Raw genomic sequence first — 21,736 nt, forward strand, 5'->3', positions numbered from 1 at the left:
ATTGTAAAATAAACAGGTAATACGTAGTTTGTAAATCCAATAAATGTGCTTGAAGTCATAATAAACACATTATAATCTTAAATTTTTAAAATTTATGTGAATAAATAAACTAACTCACCAGTTAGCAGAGTTTGCGTATGGCTTTGACGGCAGAAAACTCATTGATCATAACTTCATAGTTCAGGAAGTCATCAGTTAGGAGGTCGGCTTCGGTGTGAAGAATGGACAAGGCACTCAATCTCTCCTCCAGATAACGTAGAAAGTAGGTATGATTTCAGTCTAATAGCTGTAAACTATTATCCTACTGAAATATTTGTAAGTGCCGTACATAGAAATATTCTAGGACTGTAACCTCACTTTTCGTAAAAATTTACTCGTGTCGGCTGGTATATCAGTAATCTCAAAATATGTACCCATTCACACACTGCGAAATGTACACATTCACTAGATAAGGAAGGCTCTAAATATGTGTCATATGATGCCTGGAGTTTTGCTGCACGTTCAGCAGTACCATCAGGTGAACTGTTCTTACAGTTACTGAAAACTGTGAAGGGGTCCTACAGTGTTCTCTAGCTTTCCTTCCTCCTCACTAATTTGGCATGCAAGTTGTCGAGTACTGGGAGAAATGCTTCAACACTAAATTTCTCCGTTCCAGTCGGGAAAACTTCTTCAGAGTCTGCTTCTTCGTCATCATGAAGTTCGTGTTTTTGTGATCCTTTATAGGTGCATTCATAGTCTGTATCAGTCAGTCTCCATGGATTTATTTTCATAATAGTCGAAAACACCATGAATAGATGCAATAAATTGTACAAGTGATTCATATTACTCATGCACTATTTTAGTATCAATATTTACACTTTGCAATTTCAGATTTACGCTATTAAAATCTCGGGAGTATGTCCTTCCAAACTGTAGTTATGAATACTGTTCTAGTCTGCTGATTTGATTCAGTAAAATTGAAGCCTCATTTTGCGCAAGTGGTTTTTCAAACCTATTGTTGGTAATATGTGTGAGGGCATTGATAACACTCCCAGTTTTCGTATAGACTTACACACACTTCCCCTCTTGCTGACCAACGTGATTTTGATAAACTTTTTACTGTTTTGCTTCCTGGTTTCATGAAAGAAGTTTATCCCAGCGCTTTGTAGAAGCAGAGAAAAAATAAAGGCTTTGCACTACATTGAAAAATGAACATGCTTTCAGACAACAGCTTGCAGCACCAGAGCCGACTCAATTCAAGGAATATGCTGCAGAAGGCACATAATGTGCTTTCGGATTTCGTTCGTTAATGCGTGTCTGCAAGCCAGTGTAGGTTCCCGACATCTTGCTTGCATTGTCATAGGACTGGCCTCTACAGTCAATAATATCAATGGAATTTGTAGACAGGACTTTCAGTACGGCCTGAGCTAAGTTTTCAGACTTGTTCTGGGTTTGGTAAAAACAGAAGAGAACGTTCAACAGGTTCACCATTCTCATTCACATATCTTAATGTAATTGATCAATATGTGAAATGTCCACCGTAGAATCTACTATTATAGAGAAATATTTGGCCTGTTTTATTTCACTTATGATAATTCTTTTTATTTGTTCAAAACAGAAGCTCCATTATTTAATCACAGATTATTGAAGACAGATAACTTGTGCGTCCCTGCCCTGGATTTCCATATCGTTCAATGTGCTCTCCAAGAAAAGGATCAAACTCGGCTATAAGTTCAAGAGACGTCATAAATTGATCATTACACAATGGATGGATTCTTTCAACGTGTCCATGTAGGGAAGTCCACAACTTGTTGGCTTCTTCACTAGTGCAAACACCCTTTTCAACAGACTGTGCCAGTACATTTTTTTTCTGTCTCAAAATATGACTTGATACTGTTACCTATTGTTCCAGTAACTTTTTTCTTGGTAAGAGTGATAACTCAGAATTTTTGTGTTCAAGTGAATTCTCATGGTGAGATAAAATATTAGAAATATTTTTCCAATGTGCAATACCATTAATAGCAATCGCGGCCTTACCTCCGAACCGTTTAGATGGTGCACAAGAAAAAAAAGCACTGGTGCTACAGGAATACGCTAGAAAATCATGCAAAGTTGATTCACCATTTAATAGTTTTCGGTAAAATACATTTTTGTTCAGATATCTGGTTTTATCATCTGTTGATCATCTTGGATTAGAAAAATCACCATTACAATTTTGATTACTGCCATGTTGTAAGAGAATGTCGATTGTTGATTCATTGACACACCATTCTGCAGTATCATCACTAACGAAGTTATTTCTTTTTGTAATATCTGACTCGACACTTAGTTTTTCGTGCAACTCGAAATCAGGAACAATTTGCTTTTCTTCGTTTTCAACTTTTCCTTTGTCTGTATTTACTTCTTTTACAACAGGTGCAGTGCCAGAAATATAATCTGTACTACTTGAAGTCTAACCAGCAACATTCTTTGCGAAAAATTTATCTACTCTGCCTAGCGTTTTTAGAACATTCTTCTCATTCTCGCCTTTCCTTCGATAATTTCTGAAATGCTGCCCCGCTTACTTTTACAAGTTTGCTTTTCTTACTGTTATTCATGTTAAGGCACTTACAAAATTGTCAACCAACAGTCAAAATAAAAGAAGAAAATTTGTAAAAGGAAAGAAAGAAAGACTGTATCCACTTCCATTCGTTCTACACTGCACACATGCACAAAGATTTTTTCCTTAAACACGGAGCGATGAAGTGACCAATTCGAATTACTCCTTGTAACTGCGCTATGATAGAACAACAATGCAGAATATTTTAATTTCATTATCGCCTGGGCCTCTGTTGTCAGTGAACAGTAGAAGCACACCTGCCATCTGGAATTTGTCTCGTACAGGAAACGAGACAGTCCCTTTTTGGCTTCTGTTTCCCAAATCACCAAAATTTTAGCTGGGACGCAAATATGTTCTGAATACTCTTGACACTGTCTTTCTAATTTAAAAAGCAATTTTTTGCAGTTTGGATCGACTCCTATCCCACATATAACATTTTAGTGGTTTCTGTGGGCAGAGAAGACAGACTACAAAGTTTAAGTAGTATTGTTGGCAGTTGGTAATGTGTTGTTGTTTGTGTGAACACTGCTGTTATGTCTGCATGGAAATGAACCTTTTGTTCCAACATAAAATAAAATATCCTTTCCTCGAAGGAAAAAAAGCTTGCTTAAGAAGTTTAGTATAAAATTTGCAAGGCCACGTTCTGTTCAATTGCTCAGAGTGGGGGACTTTGATATTACACAAGCTGCAGCACAATAAATGAGACAAACGAAAGTTTGTTTCTTCATTTTTTGCCAAAAAAGTAACTAAGTAAATAAATAAAAGTTTTAAACTGTTGCGAAGTGTATTTCACACATTATTAGATATTCTGCTTATGTTCTTCTCATATAACCATGTATTTAAAAATGTTCCGCAGTATCATGTTTTGTCAAATAAGTGTCATTAAATCAAAGCTCAGATATTGAAGACCACAGAGCTTTCACATTAATTACAGTAATGGAGGGTTGACTTGATACTTCCCTGTAATTTCTACAAGAAATCCCCCCCTGCGGGTCTGGGGTAAGAATAGGCCCGCGGTATTCCTGCCTGTCGTAAGAGGCGACTAAAAGGAGTCTCAAATGTTTTGGCCTTAATGTCATGGTCCCCCTTGGGGTTTGACCTCCATTTTTCAAAATTCTACAGAAGTACGAGCCTTTTGGGGAAGGACACCTTACATGGTGTACCACTGGTCCTAAGTGCACTAAGACCTTGGCACTCAGCATTGCACCGGCGTTGTCACCATACCCATTATTCCTTAAATTGGGCCTAAACGCCTGATGGGTTGTCCAAGTTACGCCCATAGTGCATCTCCATCTGCACCAGCGATCATGATGGACTTTCCATGGCACCAGAAATCCAGCACGGTAGCCAGCCCGTTGTGGTGGGGTCGTCATGTACCCTCTAGGTTGTAGCCCCCTGACAACACAGGGATCATACTGCCGATACCTGAGCTGCACCCTCCCCACGTTGGCCAAGGAGTAGATGCCCGTCTCCTTGGGGCATCAGGACTCCCGGCAATGGTCATCCTGCCAGGTGGCCCTTGCTGCGGCTGGGTGGCGCCCGTGGGGAGAGCCCCTGGTCAGAGTGGGTGGTATCGGGGCGGACGTTTCGCACATGAAACGTCAACACGTATCAGGTCGCTCTGCGGCCGAGTCTTCCAAAAGAAAAGGTACCGTTTCTAGTTCTGGTTCTCCTGCCCTTTCCCCCTTGGCCACTCCATGGGAGGAGGGACAGGCCCGCCGGCTTGGGGCGAAGTACTTCCCCCGCTATTTGGTCTGTTCTCGAACGGATGGGGGGACGTTCGCCACCTCCAAGCCCATGTTCTTTGTTCAGCACATTGAGGACGTCTTCGGGGAAATCGAGGCTCTCAGCAAGATGCGATCAGGGTCCGTTCTTATCAAGACCACCTCTGCCACACAATCGGCGGCACTCCAGGCGTGCGACCGCCTAGGGGACATCCCAGTCTCCATTGTCCCACATCTGGCACTAAATAGGACGCAGGGGGTTATTTTTCATCGTGACCTCCTGCTACAATCTGATGAGGAGCTCAGGGCCAACCTGGAGCGCCGCGGCGTGCATTTCGTCCGGCGAGTCCAGCGCGGCCCCAAAGACCGTCGCATCGACACCGGGGCCTTTATCCTCGCCTTCGAGGGGGACGTTCTCCCGGAGAAAGTAAAGGTGATGTGCTACCGGTGCGACGTGCGACCTTACGTCCCGCCTCCTATGCGCTGTTTTAGGTGTTTGCGCTTTGGGCACATGTCGTCCCGGTGTGAGGCTGAGCCCCTTTGTGGCGACTGTGGACGTCCTCTTCGTGAGGAACATACTTGCACCCCACCACCTCGGTGCCCTAATTGTCCTGGCGTCCACTCGCCTAGGTCCCCAGACTGCCCCGCCTATCAGAAGGAGAAAAAGATACGAGCAATCAAAACTTTGGATCGGCTCTCTTATTCTGAGGCCAGGAAGAAGTATGACCGCCTTCATCCCGTGTCACTGGCCACTTCGTTTGCCTCAGTTGTGTCCACTCCTTCCGCTGTATCCTCACCTCTATCCTGTCCCCCCTCCGCCTCCTCTGCCCATCAGGGGGCTCTGCCTCCGCCTCCCAAATCCCTCCCTTCCAACTCCTCCTCCCCCGCGGCCCCCACCCCCCCCTGCCCCAGGGGCCACCCTTCCTCCTCCTCCTCCTCCTCCCCCTCCCCCCACGCCACCTGAGAAGCGATCCTCTTCTCAGGCGTCCATCGGGGAAACGTTCCGGACCCCAGCTTCCGAGGTCCGGCGTTCCAAAACGGACCCCGCGCGTGAGGACCTTCTTCGGGTCCAGCCCACCATCCCTGTGCCTCCTCGGCCTTCCAAGAAGGCCTCCAAGAAGAAGTCTCTATCCCCCTCTCCACCCCGGCGCGTTTCATCTGACGCTTCATCCGTGAGTCGCTGCTCCCGGGCGTCCTCAGTTTCGCCGGGACGCTCTGCTGCCAGGCGTTCCGCCGGGACGCTCTGCTGCCAGGCGTTCCGCCGGCCTTTTGTCGGCAAATGATGCGGCCCCTCCTACACCATCAGGGACAGCGGCCGCAGCTGGCGACGAGTCGATGGAACCGGATCCGCCTGCCGTCAGTTGTAGCGTTGTTGCCTCGCAACCTGGCCCTCCGCGGCCATCGAGGTGACCAGCTCTTCCCCGTCTCGTTCCCCCAACTATTTGACTAGCAATGGCGTTGTTTCATTGGAACATAAGAGGTATTCGATCTAATCGGGAGGAATTACAACTGCTCCTCCGCCTGCACTGTCCGCTCGTCCTTGGTCTCCAGGAAACCAAGTTGCGCCCGACTGACGGTATTGCCTTTTCCCACTATACCTCGGAGCGGTATGACCTCGCCCCTGTGGACGGTATCCCAGCTCATGGTGGGGTCATGTTGCTCGTTCGGGACGATGTCTATTACCATCCCATCCCATTGACCACCCAACTCCAAGCAATAGCTATCCGCATTACTCTCTCTGCTTTTACTTTTTCAGTTTGTACCGTCTACACTCCTTCATCTGCTGTTAGTTGGGCTGACATGATGCACCTGATCGATCAGCTTCCCCCGCCGTTCTTATTGTTTGGCGACTTCAATGCCCATCATCCACTTTGGGGCTCTCCTGCATCCTGTCAAAGAGGCTCACTCTTGGCGGATGTCTTCAACCATCTCAATCTTGTCTGCCTCAATACCGGCGCCCCGACTTTCCTCTCGGACTCTACTCATACCTACTCCCACTTGGACCTCTCGATCTGTTCTACCACTTTTGCCCGTCGGTTCGAGTGGTATGTCCTTTCTGACACCTATTCGAGCGACCACTTCCCCTGTGTCGTTCGTCTCCTGCACCACACCCCATCCCCACGTCCTTCGCGCTGGAACATACTGAAAGCTGACTGGGGACTTTACTCCTCCCTGGCGACCTTTCCGGACCACGATTTTTCCAGCTGCGACAGTCAGGTCTAATACCTCACGGCTGTTATTATCCATGCTGCCGAACGTTCCATACCTCGTACTACTTCTTCTTCACGTTGGGTTTCCGTCCCCTGGTGGAACGAGGCTTGTAGGGACGCTATCCGTGCTCGACGGCGTGCTTTACGCACCTTTCGCCGCCATCCTACGTTGGCGAATTGTATTGAATACAAACGACTCCGAGCGCAATGCCGTAGAGTCATCAAAGACAGCAAAAAAGCTTGCTGGGCCTCTTTCACGAGCTCCTTTACCAGTTTTACTCCCTCTTCCGTTGTTTGGGGTAGCCTGCGCCGGCTGTCGGGCATTAAGGCCCACTCCTCAGTACCTGGCCTGACCTCAGGTAATGAGGTCCTTGTTGATCCTGTGGCTGTCTCCAACGCCTTTGGCCGCTTTTTCGCGGAGGTTTCAAGCTCCGCCCATTACCATCCTGCCTTCCTTCCCAGGAAAGAGGCAGACGAGGCTCGGCGACCTTCCTTCCACTCGCTGAATCTGGAAACTTACAATGCCCCCTTTACTATGCGGGAACTTGAACGTGCTCTTGCACTGTCCCGGTCCTCTGCTCCGGGGCCAGATGCCATTCACGTTCAGATGCTGGCACACCTTTCTCCGGCGGGCAAAAGCTTCCTTCTTCGTACCTACAATCGCGTCTGGACCGAAGGTCAGGTCCCCATGCGTTGGCGTGACGCCGTTGTTGTTCCTATACCCAAACCCGGGAAGGATAGACACCTTCCTTCTAGTTACCGCCCCATTTCTCTTACAAGCTGTGTCTGTAAGGTGATGGAGCGCATGGTTAATGCTCGGTTAGTTTGGATTCTTGAATCTCGACGACTACTTACTAATGTCCAATGCGGCTTTCGTCGCCGCCGCTCCGCTGTTGACCACCTTGTGACCTTGTCGACATTCATCATGAACAACTTTTTGCGAAGGCGCCAAACGGTAGCCGTGTTCTTCGACTTGGAGAAGGCTTATGATACCTGTTGGAGAGGAGGTATCCTCCGCACTATGCACAAGTGGGGCCTACGCGGTCGTCTGCCCCTTTTTATTGATTCCTTTTTAACGGATCGAAAGTTTAGGGTACGTGTGGGTTCCGTATTGTCCGACGTCTTCCTCCAGGAGAACGGAGTGCCTCAGGGCTCCGTCTTGAGCGTAGCCCTTTTTGCCATCGCGATCAATCCAATTATGGATTGCATTCCACCTAATGTCTCAGGCTCTCTCTTTGTCGATGACTTCGCGATCTACTGCAGTGCCCAGAGAACATGCCTCCTGGAGCGCTGCCTCCAGCGTTGTCTAGACAGCCTCTACTCATGGAGCGTGGCAAATGGCTTCCGGTTCTCTGAAGAGAAGACGGTTTGTATCAACTTTTGGCGATATAAAGCGTTCCTTCCACCATCCTTACATCTCGGTCCCGTTGTTCTCCCATTCGTGGACACAACTAAGTTTCTAGGGCTCACGTTGGACCGGAAACTGTGTTGGTCTCCACATGTCTCTTATTTGGCGGCCCGTTGTACACGTTCCCTTAATGTCCTCAGAGTTCTTAGTGGTTCATCTTGGGGAGCGGATCGCACTGTCCTGCTTCGCTTGTATCGGTCCATAGTCCGATCGAAGCTGGATTATGGGAGCTTCGTCTACTCGTCCGCTCGGCCATCCCTCTTACGCCGGCTCAACTCCATCCACCATCGGGGGGTACGTCTTGCGACCGGAGCCTTCTACACTAGTCCTGTCGAGAGTCTTTACGCTGAAGCTGCCGAGTTACCATTGACCTACCGGCGCGACATACTGCTGTGTCGGTATGCCTGCCGGCTGTTGTCTATGCCCGAACACCCCTCTTACAAGTCCTTCTTCGCCGATTCTCTCGACCGTCAGTACGGGTTGTATGTGTCTGCCCTGCTGCCCCCCGGAGTCCGCTTCCGTCGCCTGCTTCGACAATTGGATTTTGCCCTCCCTACCACCTTCAGAGAGGGTGAGAGCCCGACATCACCTTGGCTCCAGGCTCCGGTTCGTATTTATCTCGACCTCAGCTCACTCCCGAAGGAGGGTACTCCGGCTGCAGTGTATTGCTCACGGTTTGTCGAACTTCGTGCTCGACTTGCTGGTCACACCTTTATTTACACAGATGGCTCCAAAACTGACGATGGTGTCGGCTGTGCCTTTGTCGTCAGGACCGCCACCTTTAAATACCGGCTCCTTGACCAATGCTCCAGCTTTACGGCCGAGCTTTTTGCTCTCCATCAGGCCATTCAGTATGCCCGCCGCCACCGCCATTCATCGTATGTACTTTGCACTGACTCCCTCAGTGCTCTTCAGAGCCTTGGGGCTCCCTATCCGGTCCATCCCTTGATTCAACGAATACAGCAGTCCCTCCATTCTTTCGCTGGTAATGGCGGTTCTGTCAGCTTTCTGTGGGTCCCCGGACATGTAGGAGTGCCTGGGAATGAGGCTGCGGATGCTGCAGCCAAGGCTGCAGTCCTCCAGACTCGGCCAGCCTCCCATTGTGTCCCGTCATCTGAGGTTTGTGGGGATGTATGTAAGAGGCTTGTGTCCTTGTGGTGGGATGCTTGGTCATCCCTCCAAGGAAACAAGCTCCAGGCAGTAAAACCGCTCCCAACTGCTTGGACAACTTCCTCCCGACCATCTCGGCGCGAGGAGGTCCTTCTGACCAGGTTGCGGATTGGGCATTGCCGGTTTAGCCACCGCTACCTGCTCTCTGGTGACCCAGCCCCGCAGTGCCCTTGTGGTCAGGCATTAACGGTGCGCCATGTTTTATTGTCGTGTCCCCGTTTTAGTCAATTTCGTGTTGTCCTGTCCCTGCCATCTACCTTACCGGATGTTTTAGCTGATGACGCTCGAGCAGCTGCTCGTCTTCTGCGTTTTATAACTTTAACTGGCTTGACCAAAGACATTTAACCTTTTTACTTATTTCATCTGCATCTTTGTCAGGTCCTTTTGATGTCCCCCCATCCCCTTGAGTTTTAGCAGGTTCCTTGTGCTCTAACACCAGTGACTGGGCGCTAATGACCTCAGCAGTTGAGTGCCCTTAAACCCTACCAAAAAAAAATCTACAAGAAATTTAAGTAGAGTTGGGTTTTACGTACTGAGGCCCACACATGTTTTAAGAAACTGCTGATTAGTTTATCACAGCTTTTGAGAGGTCCCGGTGTTTTCTTGGGGAAAATATGGTAGGGTTAAGTAGATGCCAACAACGTTCTCGGAATAATGTTTGACACATTGTGTTCTAGATTGCTGTCCCGACAGCTTACTTCAAAATATTTTGGACAGCCATGAAGATGATACCAGACAGAAACCCAGTGTTAAATTTCCATTTAGTCACAAGTAAAATATATATATTTCCAAGCATGTATTGTTGAATTTCGTTCTTAAGGCTTACTTGAACTAGCAAGTTGTTTAACAATATTAAAAATTTTTGTTGTTTGTAAGCAGTTACTTTAAAACATAAAAGTTTAAAATGAGTACAGAGCAAAAAATGCCGCCCCCCTTAAGGTGCCGCCCCTAGGCCCATGCCTAGTGGGCCTATTTGTAAATCTGCCACTGTGTCTGTTTAAATTTGACCTGGAGAAGTGGATCTCAGTAATTTGATCCTGGTAACGTAGGTTAACATAATGTATTGTAGGACTGCACTCACTAAAAAATTTCTTGAAGGGCTCACACATTTACTTGTGAATATACTAAGGCAAAACCTTGCACTGTTTTTTTAGTTAGTTCGGTATTGATAAAGTTGTTGATGGCCTTGGAAGGAGGACAATTGGGATGAGGAGTCAAAGAAACTGTTACACCCGTCCTACATCTTGTAGGGCCCCCAGAAGCATGCAGAAGTGCCACAACACAATGTCTGAAGTAGTTCTGAAGGGAACTGAGACCATGAATCCTGTAGGGCTGTCCATAAATCCGTAAGAGTATTAGGTGGTGGAGATCTCTTCTGAACAGCATATTGCAAGGCATCCCAGATATGCTCATTAATGTTCATGTCTGAGGAGTTTGTTGGTCACCGCAGGTGTTTAAACTCAGAAGAGTGTTCCTGGAGTCACTCTGTAGCAATTCTAGACTCGACAGGTGTCGTAATGTCCAGCTGGAATTGCCAAAGTCCATTGGAATGCACAATAGACACCAATGGATTCAGATGATCAGACAGGATGATTACGTACATGTCACCTGTCAGTCATATCTAGAAGTATCAGGGGTCCCATATCACTCCAGCTGCACACACACTGCACCATTAAAGAGCTTCCACCGGCTCGAACAGTCCCCTGCTGAGACGCAGGGTTCATGGATTCATGAGGTTGTCTCCGTACCCGTACACTTCCATCCGCTCAATAAGATTTGAAATGAGACTCATCTGACCTGGCAACACAGTTCGTCATAAACAGTCCAGTGTCAGTGTTGATGGGCCCAGGCGAGGCATTAAGTTTGCCTGCAGTCATCAAGGGTACGTGAGTGGGCCATCAGCTCTGAGGGCCCATATCAGTGAAGTTTCATTGAATGGTTTGCATGCTGACACTTGTTGGTGGCCCATCATTGAAATCTGCAGCAATTTGCGGAAGAGTTGCACTTCTCTTATGTTGAACAATTCTCTTCAGTCGTCGTTGGTCCCATTCTTGCCGGATCTTTTTCCGGCCGCAGCAATATCTGAGATTCGATGTTTTACTGGATTACTGATATTCACGGTACACTCATGAAATGGTCGTATGGGAAAATCCCCACTCCATTGCTACCTCGGAGATGGTGTGTCCCACCACTCGTGCACCAACTATAACACCACATTCAAACTGACTTAAATCTTGATAACCTGCTATTGTAGTAGCAGTAACTGATCTAATAACTGTGATCGCCTCTTGCTGTCTTATACAGGGTGAGTCACCAAACATTACCACTGGAAACACCTCCCAAACCACAACAAACACTGGATAACCCCCACCCCCCTGGTGGTTCCACAACTCTCCCCCCCACCCCACCCCCACCCCAACCCCCATGGGGGATCCACAACTCTTTTGTGGATACGTGCGTAGCGAGCACAGGACCCCGAGCTAGTGTGGCCCTCCTTCCTTTCCGGGCTGGTGGATACGTGCGTAGCGAGCACAGGACCCCGAGCTAGTGTGGCCCTCCTTCCTTTCCGGGCTGGATACCTTCCTTTTCCACATCCTTCCCCAACCTCCCCATCTTCCTCCCAACCCCCCCCCCCCTCCCCTTACCTCCGCCTCTTCCCTTCCCTTTCTCTCCCTCTGGGAGTATGTTTAGTGCCTACGTCCGGAGATGGACGCTCGAAACTGTAAAACAGTCTCTCTCCTTCTCTTTCTCTGCTGGCAAGTCTTTGTCCTTCTCTTTTCCTTACCTCTTCTCCTTACCATTTTCTCCGCTGTGGCATTTGAGACCTCTCTACTTTCCTTTCCTTTTCCATGTTCCTCCCTTTCTCTTTTTTCCTCCCTGTGTGTGTCTGAAGGCCGGCCCATGCATTCCCACGTGTAGCCGGTGACGGAGTAACGCATAATTCCCCGCCATGGGTAGACAGGTAGGACACGTACATACCCTCTGGTAACGGCCAGGCCCAGGGAGGGGTGATTACCCGAGCTGATACCTTCCGAAAGTGCTGATTGGTCCCTCTGTCCTTTTCTCGGGAGGTGTGAGTTCCCGATTATGAAATTGCACCTTGTTGTTAGAAATAGTCAGTGCTCTCCAGGCACAAAAATTGCTGCGTACTTCACTGCTACACACCTTTCCTGTCCGGGTGGAAGCGCACCATACTTAATATTCATCACGTGGGGTTGTCTATACACGCTCCCTCGACGGATTGTCCGACGAGGAAATTCAAAACTACCTGTCTGACCAGGGCGTAACGGCTGTTCATAGTCATGAAAAGGGTTGACAAGGACTTGGTTCCAACCCGTACTGTCTTCTTGACATTTGACTGAGCTCAACTTCCATCGAACAAAAAAGCGGGCTATGAGATAGTTTCCGTTTGCCGTTACATCCCAAACCCTACGCGTTGCTATTGTTGTCAGCGGTTCAGTCATACCAGCCAGCCATGTTCCAATCCGGCCAAACGCGTTACGTGTGGCAAGGATTCCCATGAGGGTGCTTGTCCACCTCCATCCCCATGTTGCATCACTGTATGGATGACCACGCTGCTTCCTCTAGAGGTTGCCCCATTTTTAAAGACAAATGGCTCATTCAGGAAATCAGAGTGAAAGAAAAGGTGTTGACCTTCGCTGCTTGAAAGTTATTCGCCAGTCGAAAGCTCACTGTGTCTCGTGCAGGTAAATACAGCATTAGCCAAGAAGGCTAATAAGAAACCCAGTTCCTCTCCTCCACCACGGCGTGTCTCCTCTACAGCACAACCTGGCGGTAACCGCCCTCGGCCGTCTTCTGTGTCGCCTAGGCGCACTGCAGGCGGCCGATCAACCGGCAGATCGCTGGTGGCAGGAGCTGCTCCCGAACAACCTATGGATCAGGGTCTTCTGCCTTCGGCTGAATGCCATTCCATGCTGTCGGCCGCCGGCTCTGACAGTCGTTGAGTTGAGGGCAACCTTGGTTGCATTCTTCCCTTTTCTGTCCACCCTATGTCCATTATCCATTGGAATATCCACGGCATTCGAGCCAATCGGGATGAATTGTTGATCCTCTTAAGATCCTACTTGCCGGTCATCTTCTGTCTTCAGGAAACAAAGCTGCGTTCCCACAATTGCTTTGTTTTCCCCTATTTTCAGTCAGTCCGATTTGATCTCCCCTCTGTTGAAGGGACTCCAGCACATAGAGGACTCGTGATTCTTCTCCATGATACTCTCCATTATCACCCAATCCCCTTAAACAGTTCCTTCCAAGCTGTCGCTGTCCGTCTTTCCCTTTCTGGATACACCTTCTCTCTTTGTACTGTATACATTCAATCGTCCACACAAATGGCAAGAGCTGATCTCCTTCATCTTCTTTGTCAGCTTCCGCCCCCCTATTTGCTGGTTGGGGACTTCAATGCCCACCACCCACTTTGGGGATCTTTGCGTCCTTGTCTGTGCGGCTCACTACTGATAGACGTCTTCCACCAAGCGGATCTTGTCTGCCTCAACAGTGGGGACCCCACATTTTTGTGTGCCTCCATGACAAATTCCTCTCATTTGGACCTTTTGGTTAGTACTGTTCCGCTAGCTCGGCGCTTCGAATGGTTCGCTCTTGCTGATACACACTCGAGTGACCACTTTCCATGTGTCCTTAGATTGCAGCCACAACAGCCATATATGCGCCCGAGACGCTGGAAGTTTGCCCAAGCCGATTGGACACTTTTTTAGTCTCTAGCAACATTTGATGACCGCAACTTTCCTAGCGTTGACGATGAGGTCACTCATATTACAGAAGTTATTCTTACAGCTGCGGAACGTTCAATACCTCGCACCTCAGATTTGCCCCAGTGCCCCCCAATTCCTTGGTGGAACGAGGCATGCCATGATGCAATACGTGAGCTGCAACGTGCTCTTCGCACCATTCTACCTTGGCCAACTGTATCCGCTACAAGCAGTTCCTTGCGCGATGCCGTCGCGTCATTCGCGATAGCAAGAAGGCAAGATGGGACTTCTTTACTAGCTCATTTAACACCTTCACTCCCTCCTCGAAGTTTCGAGTAGGATTCGACAGTTATCTGGCGCACCTAGTTTCTCCCCGGTCTCTGGGCTCACTGTCGCGCATGATACATTAGTGGACCCTGTCACAGTTTCTAACTCATTGGGTCAACACTTTGCTGAGGTTTCGACCTCTTCAAATTACCCGCCAGCTTTTCTCCCGAAGAAACGTGCAGCGGAAGTGCGGCCTCTTGCTTTCTCCTCTCAAAATCGCGAAAGCTATAATACTATTTTCTCCATGCGGAAACTCCAACATGCACTCTCTTCTTCTCACTCTTCCGCCCCAGGACCAGTTGGTATCCACATACAAATGTTGCTGCATTTATCATATCATAGTCTGCGTTACCTCCTTTGCCTTTATAATCGAATTTGGATCGACAGTACTTTTCCCAGAAGATGGCGGGAAGCTATCGTCGTTCCTGTTCCGAAACCAGGAAAGGACAAACATCTCCCCTCTAGCTGTCGTCCCATTTCTCTCAAGAGTAGTGTGTGTAAGGTTTTGGAGCGTATGGTGAATTGCCGTTCAGCCTGGTGGCTGGAGTCTGAAATCTTTTAACACCGGCCCAATGCAGTTTCCGAAAGCATTGTTCTGCAGTTGACCATCTTGTTGCTCTCTCCACTTATATCATGAACAATTTTCTCAGGAAATGCCAAACAGTAGCAATATTTTTTGATCTGGAGAGAGCATACGATACCTGTTGGAGGACAGGCATCCTCCACACACTTCTCTTGGGGCTTCCAAGGTCGGCTGCCCCCTTTTCTTCGTGAATTTATGGCAGAACGCACATTTAAAGTGCGGGTAAACACTACTTTCTCCTGTACTTTACCCCAAGAAAACGGTGTGCCCCAGGGCTCCGTGCTAAGTGTTGCACTGTTTGTCATTGCCATAAATTCAATTATGGAATGTCTCCTTCTTGATGTCTCGGGCTCCCTCTGTGTGGACGATTTTACAATCTTCTACAGCTCTCAACAGACCAGCCTTCTTGAACGACGTCTTCAAGGATGTCTCGATCGCCTCCACTCTTGGAGCATGGAAACTGGCTTCGGCTTTTCTCCCAATAAAACTGTTTGTGTCAGTTTTTGGCGTTGTACGGAGTTTCTTCCGCCTTACTTACATCTAGGTCCAGTCAACCTTTTGTTTGCAGATGTCGCTAAATTCTTGGGTCTTATGTTTGACAGAAAACTGTGCAGGTCCTCCCACGTTTCCTATCTTTCGGCTCGCTGTCTGCGATCCCTCAACACCCTCCGTGTTCTGAATGGTACCTCCTGGGGATCGGACCGAGTGGTCCTTTTCCGCCTCTATCGCGCCTTAGTGTGCTCGAAATTGGACTATGGAAGTATAGTTCAATCCTCTGCTCGGCTGTCTATTCTTCAGTGTGTCGACCCTGTCCGCCACCGTGGATTACGTTCAGCGTTTGGAGCTTTTTACACCTGCCCTATGGAAAGCCTTTATGCTGAGACTGCTGAACCTCCGCTGTCCAATCGGCGAGCTGTCCTGAGTCGTTATGCTAGCCATCTGTCTTCTATGCCTGCTAATCCAGCCCATGACATTTTTTGCAGTGCCCCCTTGGATTTAGGGTATGCAGGCCGCCCTTCCTCTCTACAACCTCCGGGAGTCCACTTCCGTCAACTGCTACATTCTCTTTCCTTCCACTTTCCCAAAACTTTCTTGACAACTTGGGGTAGAGCACCGCCTTGGCTCCGGCCCCAGACCTTCCTGCTCCGTGACCTTTGTCAGTTTCCCAAGGATGGTACCCCTTCTCTTGTTTATCGTCGGGCATTTGCTGCTCTATGCGCACAAATGAAGGATGCCACATTTATTTACAATGATGGCACAAAAACATTGTTTGGTGTTCGGAGTGCCTGTATTGTTGGCGACACCCCTAATAGATTTCGGCTTCCCGACCAGTGTTCAGTTTTTACTGCGGAGCCTTACGCTGTTCACCAGGCTGTCCAATACATCCATCGCCATCAGCGGATACAGTATGTTATCTGCTCAGATTCGCTCAGCTCTCTCCTCAGTCTCCAAGCTCTCTACCCTGTCCACCCTCTGGTCCACCGGATTCAGGACTGCCTCCACTTATTCCACTTGGGGCTCGTCTGAGGTGTTCCTCTGGATCCCAGGACATGTTGGTATCTGTGGAAATGATGAGGCTGATATAGCGGCCAAGGCTGCAGTCTCTCTTCTTCAGACTGCTATTTGCATGATTCCCTTTGCCGATCTACGGAGTGTTTTATTGTCGTTGTGTTGCTCTTTTATGGCACGCACATTGGTCAACACTTCCCAATAATAAATTGCGGGACATGAAAGCTCTTCCCTGCGCTTGGACCTCTTCCTCCCGAATTCATCCTCGGGAGGAGGTAATTTTAACTAGACTACGGAAAGGGCACAGTCTTTTTAGCCATCAACATCTTTTAACTGGCGATCCTCCCCCACTTTGTCCCCACTGCTCTCAACTGTGGACGGTGAGACACCTTTTACTTCAGTGCCCCTATTTTACTCCGTTACGCGCCCGTCTACAGCTGTCACCTGATATATCTTCCATTTTAGCAGATGACACGCACTCAGCCGATTGTGTTCTCGAGTTTATTAGTGCCAGTGAGAGGACGTCAGTCATTTGAAGCTCCTTTTGGGGACAAACAACCCCCTTCTATAGTGGTTTTTTAAGCTTTCCTTCTGGTTTTAGTTTCTTCACTTTTTTGAGTTTCGCACTCATTGCTGCTGGTTTCCAGTTTGGTTTTTTTACCTTTTCCTAAGTCACAGACCGGGTGCTAATGACCATAGCAGTTTTGCGCCCTAAAACCAAAACAAAAAAATACTAGATAACAGATTCCACAGACTGAGAGGAGGAGTGAGGCTGATGGAATCGGTTAATACAAACCACTGAGAAATGCATGGAAGTATGATTTTCAACACACACTTACTTTTTTTTGAAGGGAGACTTGTTTTTATTTTTAGCACAACTGAAAATAGAAACAAATACTTAATGCTATTTGTTACATTGTAAAATGTTAAGTACATCCAGAGTAATTTGTAATGTAAAGTTGACGCTTGAAGCCTCAGATGTTCAGTCGCGTATTGTAACAAACAGTCTGTAGAGGTATGTTTACGAAGATATTTGAGTTCAGCTGCCTCAGTGCCTGCATGTAGCGCTTGCCAAATTAGTCCTTTTACTGAGAATAACTGTAGTACATGGTGTTACCAGACATATACTGTACACAAGTAAGAACAGAAGTACACACAGTAGGAACGTGAGAAGGTCACAAGTACAACAGTGTGTACAGTGTTGTATGAACTGTGAAAATGGTTTATTCTAACTCTGAAAAGGCAGAGATGATACTCATTTATGGCAAGTGTAGACAAAATGCAGCTGCAGCCTGAAGGTTGTATGCAAAAAGGTACCCGGACAGAGATCATCCAATGCGTAGCACGTTAGGAAACATCTACAAACAATTGTATGGGTCCTTAACAAACCCATCACAGGAGAAATGGGTGTAGTTGGTGTGTTGGCTGCTGTTGCCATGAGCCCACATGAGTTCACATGACATTGCTAGAGGCAGTGCAATGAGTCAAAGTAGTGTAATGAGCATACTTTGTCACAAACTTCACCAGTATCATTAGTCGCTGCATCAGCAATTACATGGAGATGAGTTTAATAATCGAGTAAATTTCTGTCAGTGGGCATCAACAGAGAATGCATTGCAGTTCTACCTGTTTACTGGTGAAAAGCAGATTTCACAAACCACTTTGCAGTGCCTTTACGAAACACGCATTACTGGTCCATTGGCAATCCTCGCTGGCTTCAACAGGTAGAGCAACAGCGACCGTGAAATGTAATCGTATGGTGTGGAGTAATTGGTGACCATCTCATTGGTCCTCACTTCACTGAATGCACCAAAACAGCTGCAAAATACATAGTTTCTACAAAATGAGCTGCCAACATTGTTAGAAAATGTCCCGCTGGAAACATGTAGATGTATGTGGTATCAACATGATGGTGCTGCTGCACATTCTGCAATGAACACTAGGCTGACCCCTGACAGAATGTTCGAAGGGTGTTCCGTAGGATGTGGCAGACTCATAAATCGGGCACCCGTTCTCCTGATCTTACACCTCCAGACTTTTCTGTGGGGTACGGTAAAGGAGAACGTGTACCATGATGTGCCTACAACCCCAGAAGATATGAACATTTTATTGAGGCAGGCTGTGGTAAATTACATCAAATGTACTGCGTGGTGTAAGACATTTATTACACGGTAGATTGCAGATGTGTGCAGCAAATGATGGGCACCACTTTGAACATTTATTAGCCTTTAATGTCAAGACACACACTTTCACATTCTGTCATCAAAAACAAAAAACCAATTTGTAAGTTTAACTACATTCTCATGTTAATGTAAATTTTCTTCTAACAAATCAGTGCAGTACAGTATTCTTCAGAGAAAAAGACTAATAAAAATGTTAGCATGTGGACGTAACATACTGTTCATGTCTCTTCTGTAGCTACGTTACATCGCTGTTCTTTTTGTATCCCTGATTAATTCGGCTCTCTCCAATACACATTATTGAACTGCTGAGGAGTTACTTAAGCGTCAACTTTGTTACAAATTACTGTGGATATAAATAACATTTTACAATGTAACAAATGGCATTGATTAAGTGTATTTTCTATTTTCAGTTGTGCTAAACATAATAGGTTTCTGTTAAAAAAAAGTGTTGAAAATCATACTTCCATGCATTTCTCAACAGTTTGTATTAACCAGTTACACCCCTCACTTTCAGTCTGCAGAATTGATTATTCATTTTTTTGGGGGGGGGGGGGGGGGGGGAGGTGTTTCCAGTGGTAATGTCATGTGACTCACCAGGTATAGGTGTTGCTGTCAACAGTGCTATACTATGTCTGTTTATATGTGTCTGTATTTGAGTACATAAGCCTACACCAGTTTCTTTGGTGGTTCAGTGTATGAAATAGGAGGAGACTATATGCAGGAATGGGTATCTTTGGAAAGTAGTGTGAATCAGCAAGACAAAAATGGGTTAGAAACTGCAACTCGCTCATGGAGTGATGGACAATTTCTTATAATTGTGTTCTGAATTTGACTCCTGGCACAATGATGATTACAAATCATATACAATGATTAGGTTTCAACCCTAGTCCGGACATGCAGTTTAAATTATACTGTGGTGCCACATAATTTCTTAGATAGTACACCCATCAGAAATGTATTTGATAAGAATTAAGTCCACTGAAGTGAATTGGTCAAAGAATCGATAATGGAATGTAATGAAATGACGTCAGTGAAAATCGTTCAGTTATGCTGAACCTGTAATGTAATGAATGTACTGCTCATGGTAAACAGTAAAATCCATGTTAGTCTAGTCTGGCACAAATTTTACATCAACTGCACATCAGTTATTGATTCCTTATGGAATAGACAAATGATTCAGAGTATAGGAAGTACATTCAGATTAGTCTATTGATGAAAAGTTACTCTGTGGAATTATATTGATGTACTGTATCTTCAATTTTTTTTACAGATATTTGAAGCGAAGAACATGCTAAAACAATGTTTAACTACTCTTGAGGAACTCCAATTTTTGCATGCTAAACTGTCTTCAAAACGTGATACAGTAAATTGTTCAGAGTGGCAAATGGAATTTGAGGACATCAGTAAGAAGAGAGTGAGTGAAAAAGCCAAGTGGCATGTGTGTAGTGTAGAGTAAGACTTTGACAGACATTGCTCTGCTAATGTGTAATGTAAAATGAGAGTTTTCTAAAATCTCGAAGTACGTGCACTATTTAAAGTGAAAGCTGTCTAAACTGTTATATTTTGACTTTTTTCTTTAGATGTGACAAACGAGCAAATTTTTCAGTACGTATTGTTATCTGCTTAGTTACTGTGTGGGAGCAAAATTCTTAATTAAGTAGATTTTTTGTTTCCTAAGTTAGCTCATATTATGAGAAACTGGTATATTTTTGGAAGTAGAAAAGCTCTTTTTGCTATAATTTATTAGGTTTACACATTGTATAGCAGAGTGTTGTTCAGCCAAAATATCATATACTAAACTTATAGTTCTGATAATTTAAATTCGCCACGCAGATGTGCAACAAAAATTCAGAATATGAAATATTCAGCTTAATAAAATCTGAATTATAATACCATAATATAATTCCAGAAGCCACCATGGTCCAGCACTTCATTAGGGGGGAAAACCTTGATTTGTACCCCCATTTTTAAAGTTAACTATATGCAAGTTGATAGATTTTTAATTGTGCTATGTGAATCACAGTATTGAACAGTATACTGATTATTTTAAAGATTATCTGACACACAAAATACTATCTGCCATGTGCTGTCAACTTTCGTATTGGCCTCACTTGAGCCACTGGTCCAATATTTTGCTGCTAAATGAAAAATCACCTATTATATACACACATCAAAAAAACTTTTGCATCAGCCCGGTTCTCAGAACTCCTGAAGATAGACGTTGACTGTGGATATTGTATCACAGACACAGTCCCTTCACCTGTTAAGAGATGTCACTAAACCCGCCCAAAGGTGTAAACAACCATGCATGAGCAGCGCCAATTAGACGGGGTCCGACAGCCGATCAGTTCCAGTTACTCCACCAGGAAGTAGGTACACGGCTCTTGTTGTCTTTAATTCAATCATACCTAGATGGTCAATACCATGGTTCGATTGCGTCCGCATTGTTACTTCGTGACAGGAAGGGCTCTTCAACAAGGGAAGTGTCCACGCGTCTCAGAGTGAACCAAAGCGATGTTGTTCGGACATGGAGGAGATACAGAGAGACAGGAACTGTCGATCACATTCCTTGCTCACGCCACCCATGGCAACTACTGCAGTGGATGACCACTACCTACAGATTATGGCTCGGAGGAACCCTGACAGCAACGCCACCATGTTGAGTAATGCTTTTTGTGCAGTCATAGGACGCCGTGTTAAGACTCAAACTCTGTGCTGTAGGCTGCATGATGAGCAACTTCACTCCAACATCCATGACAAGGTTCCACTTCGCAACCACAGCACCATGCAGTGCGGTACAGATGGACCCAACAACATGCCAAATGGACCGCTCAGTATTGGCATCACATTCTATTCACAGATGCCTTCAACCAGACAATCGTCGGAGACATGTTTGGAGGCAGCCAGGTCAGGCTGAAACACCTTAGACACTGTCCAGCAAGTGCAGCAAGGTGGAGGTTCCTTTCTGTTTTGGGGTGGCATTATGTGAGGCTGACATATGCCGCTGGTCGTCATGGAAGGCGCCCTAATGGCTGTATGACACGTGAATGCCATCCTCGGACCGATGGTGCAACCCAGCAGCATATTGGCAAGGCATTCGTCTTCATGGATGGCAATTCGCACCGCCAACATCCACATATTGTAAATGACTTCCTTCAGGATAACGACATCGCTCGACTAGAGTGGTCAGCATGTTCTTCAGATACGAACCCTATGGGATAGATTGAAAAGGGCTGTTTATGGACGACGTGACTCACCAACTACTCCCTTGAGGAGTGGGACAATCTGGACCAACAGTGTCTTGATGAACTTGTGGTAGT

At 46.5% G+C, this 21,736-nt stretch overlaps 1 protein-coding gene across 2 annotated transcripts in view; it reads left to right on the top strand.

Annotated features, from left to right (window-relative positions):
• The window catches only part of LOC124621984 (programmed cell death protein 7-like), a 51,959-nt gene that overhangs the window by 15,561 nt on the left and 14,662 nt on the right, over positions 1–21,736 (top strand). Inside the window, exon 2 of one of the 2 annotated variants that reach the window (XM_047147523.1) lies at positions 19,687–19,830. The exons of the other annotated variant lie outside the window; for it this stretch is intronic. Within the exon in view, the coding sequence (XP_047003479.1) occupies positions 19,687–19,830 (144 nt within the window). The remainder of the gene's footprint in view (positions 1–19,686; positions 19,831–21,736) is intronic. 2 annotated transcript variants of the gene reach the window in all.

Source organism: Schistocerca americana, chromosome 7, assembly GCF_021461395.2.
Source record: "Schistocerca americana isolate TAMUIC-IGC-003095 chromosome 7, iqSchAmer2.1, whole genome shotgun sequence".
Classification (NCBI taxonomy): Eukaryota; Metazoa; Arthropoda; class Insecta; order Orthoptera; family Acrididae; genus Schistocerca; species Schistocerca americana.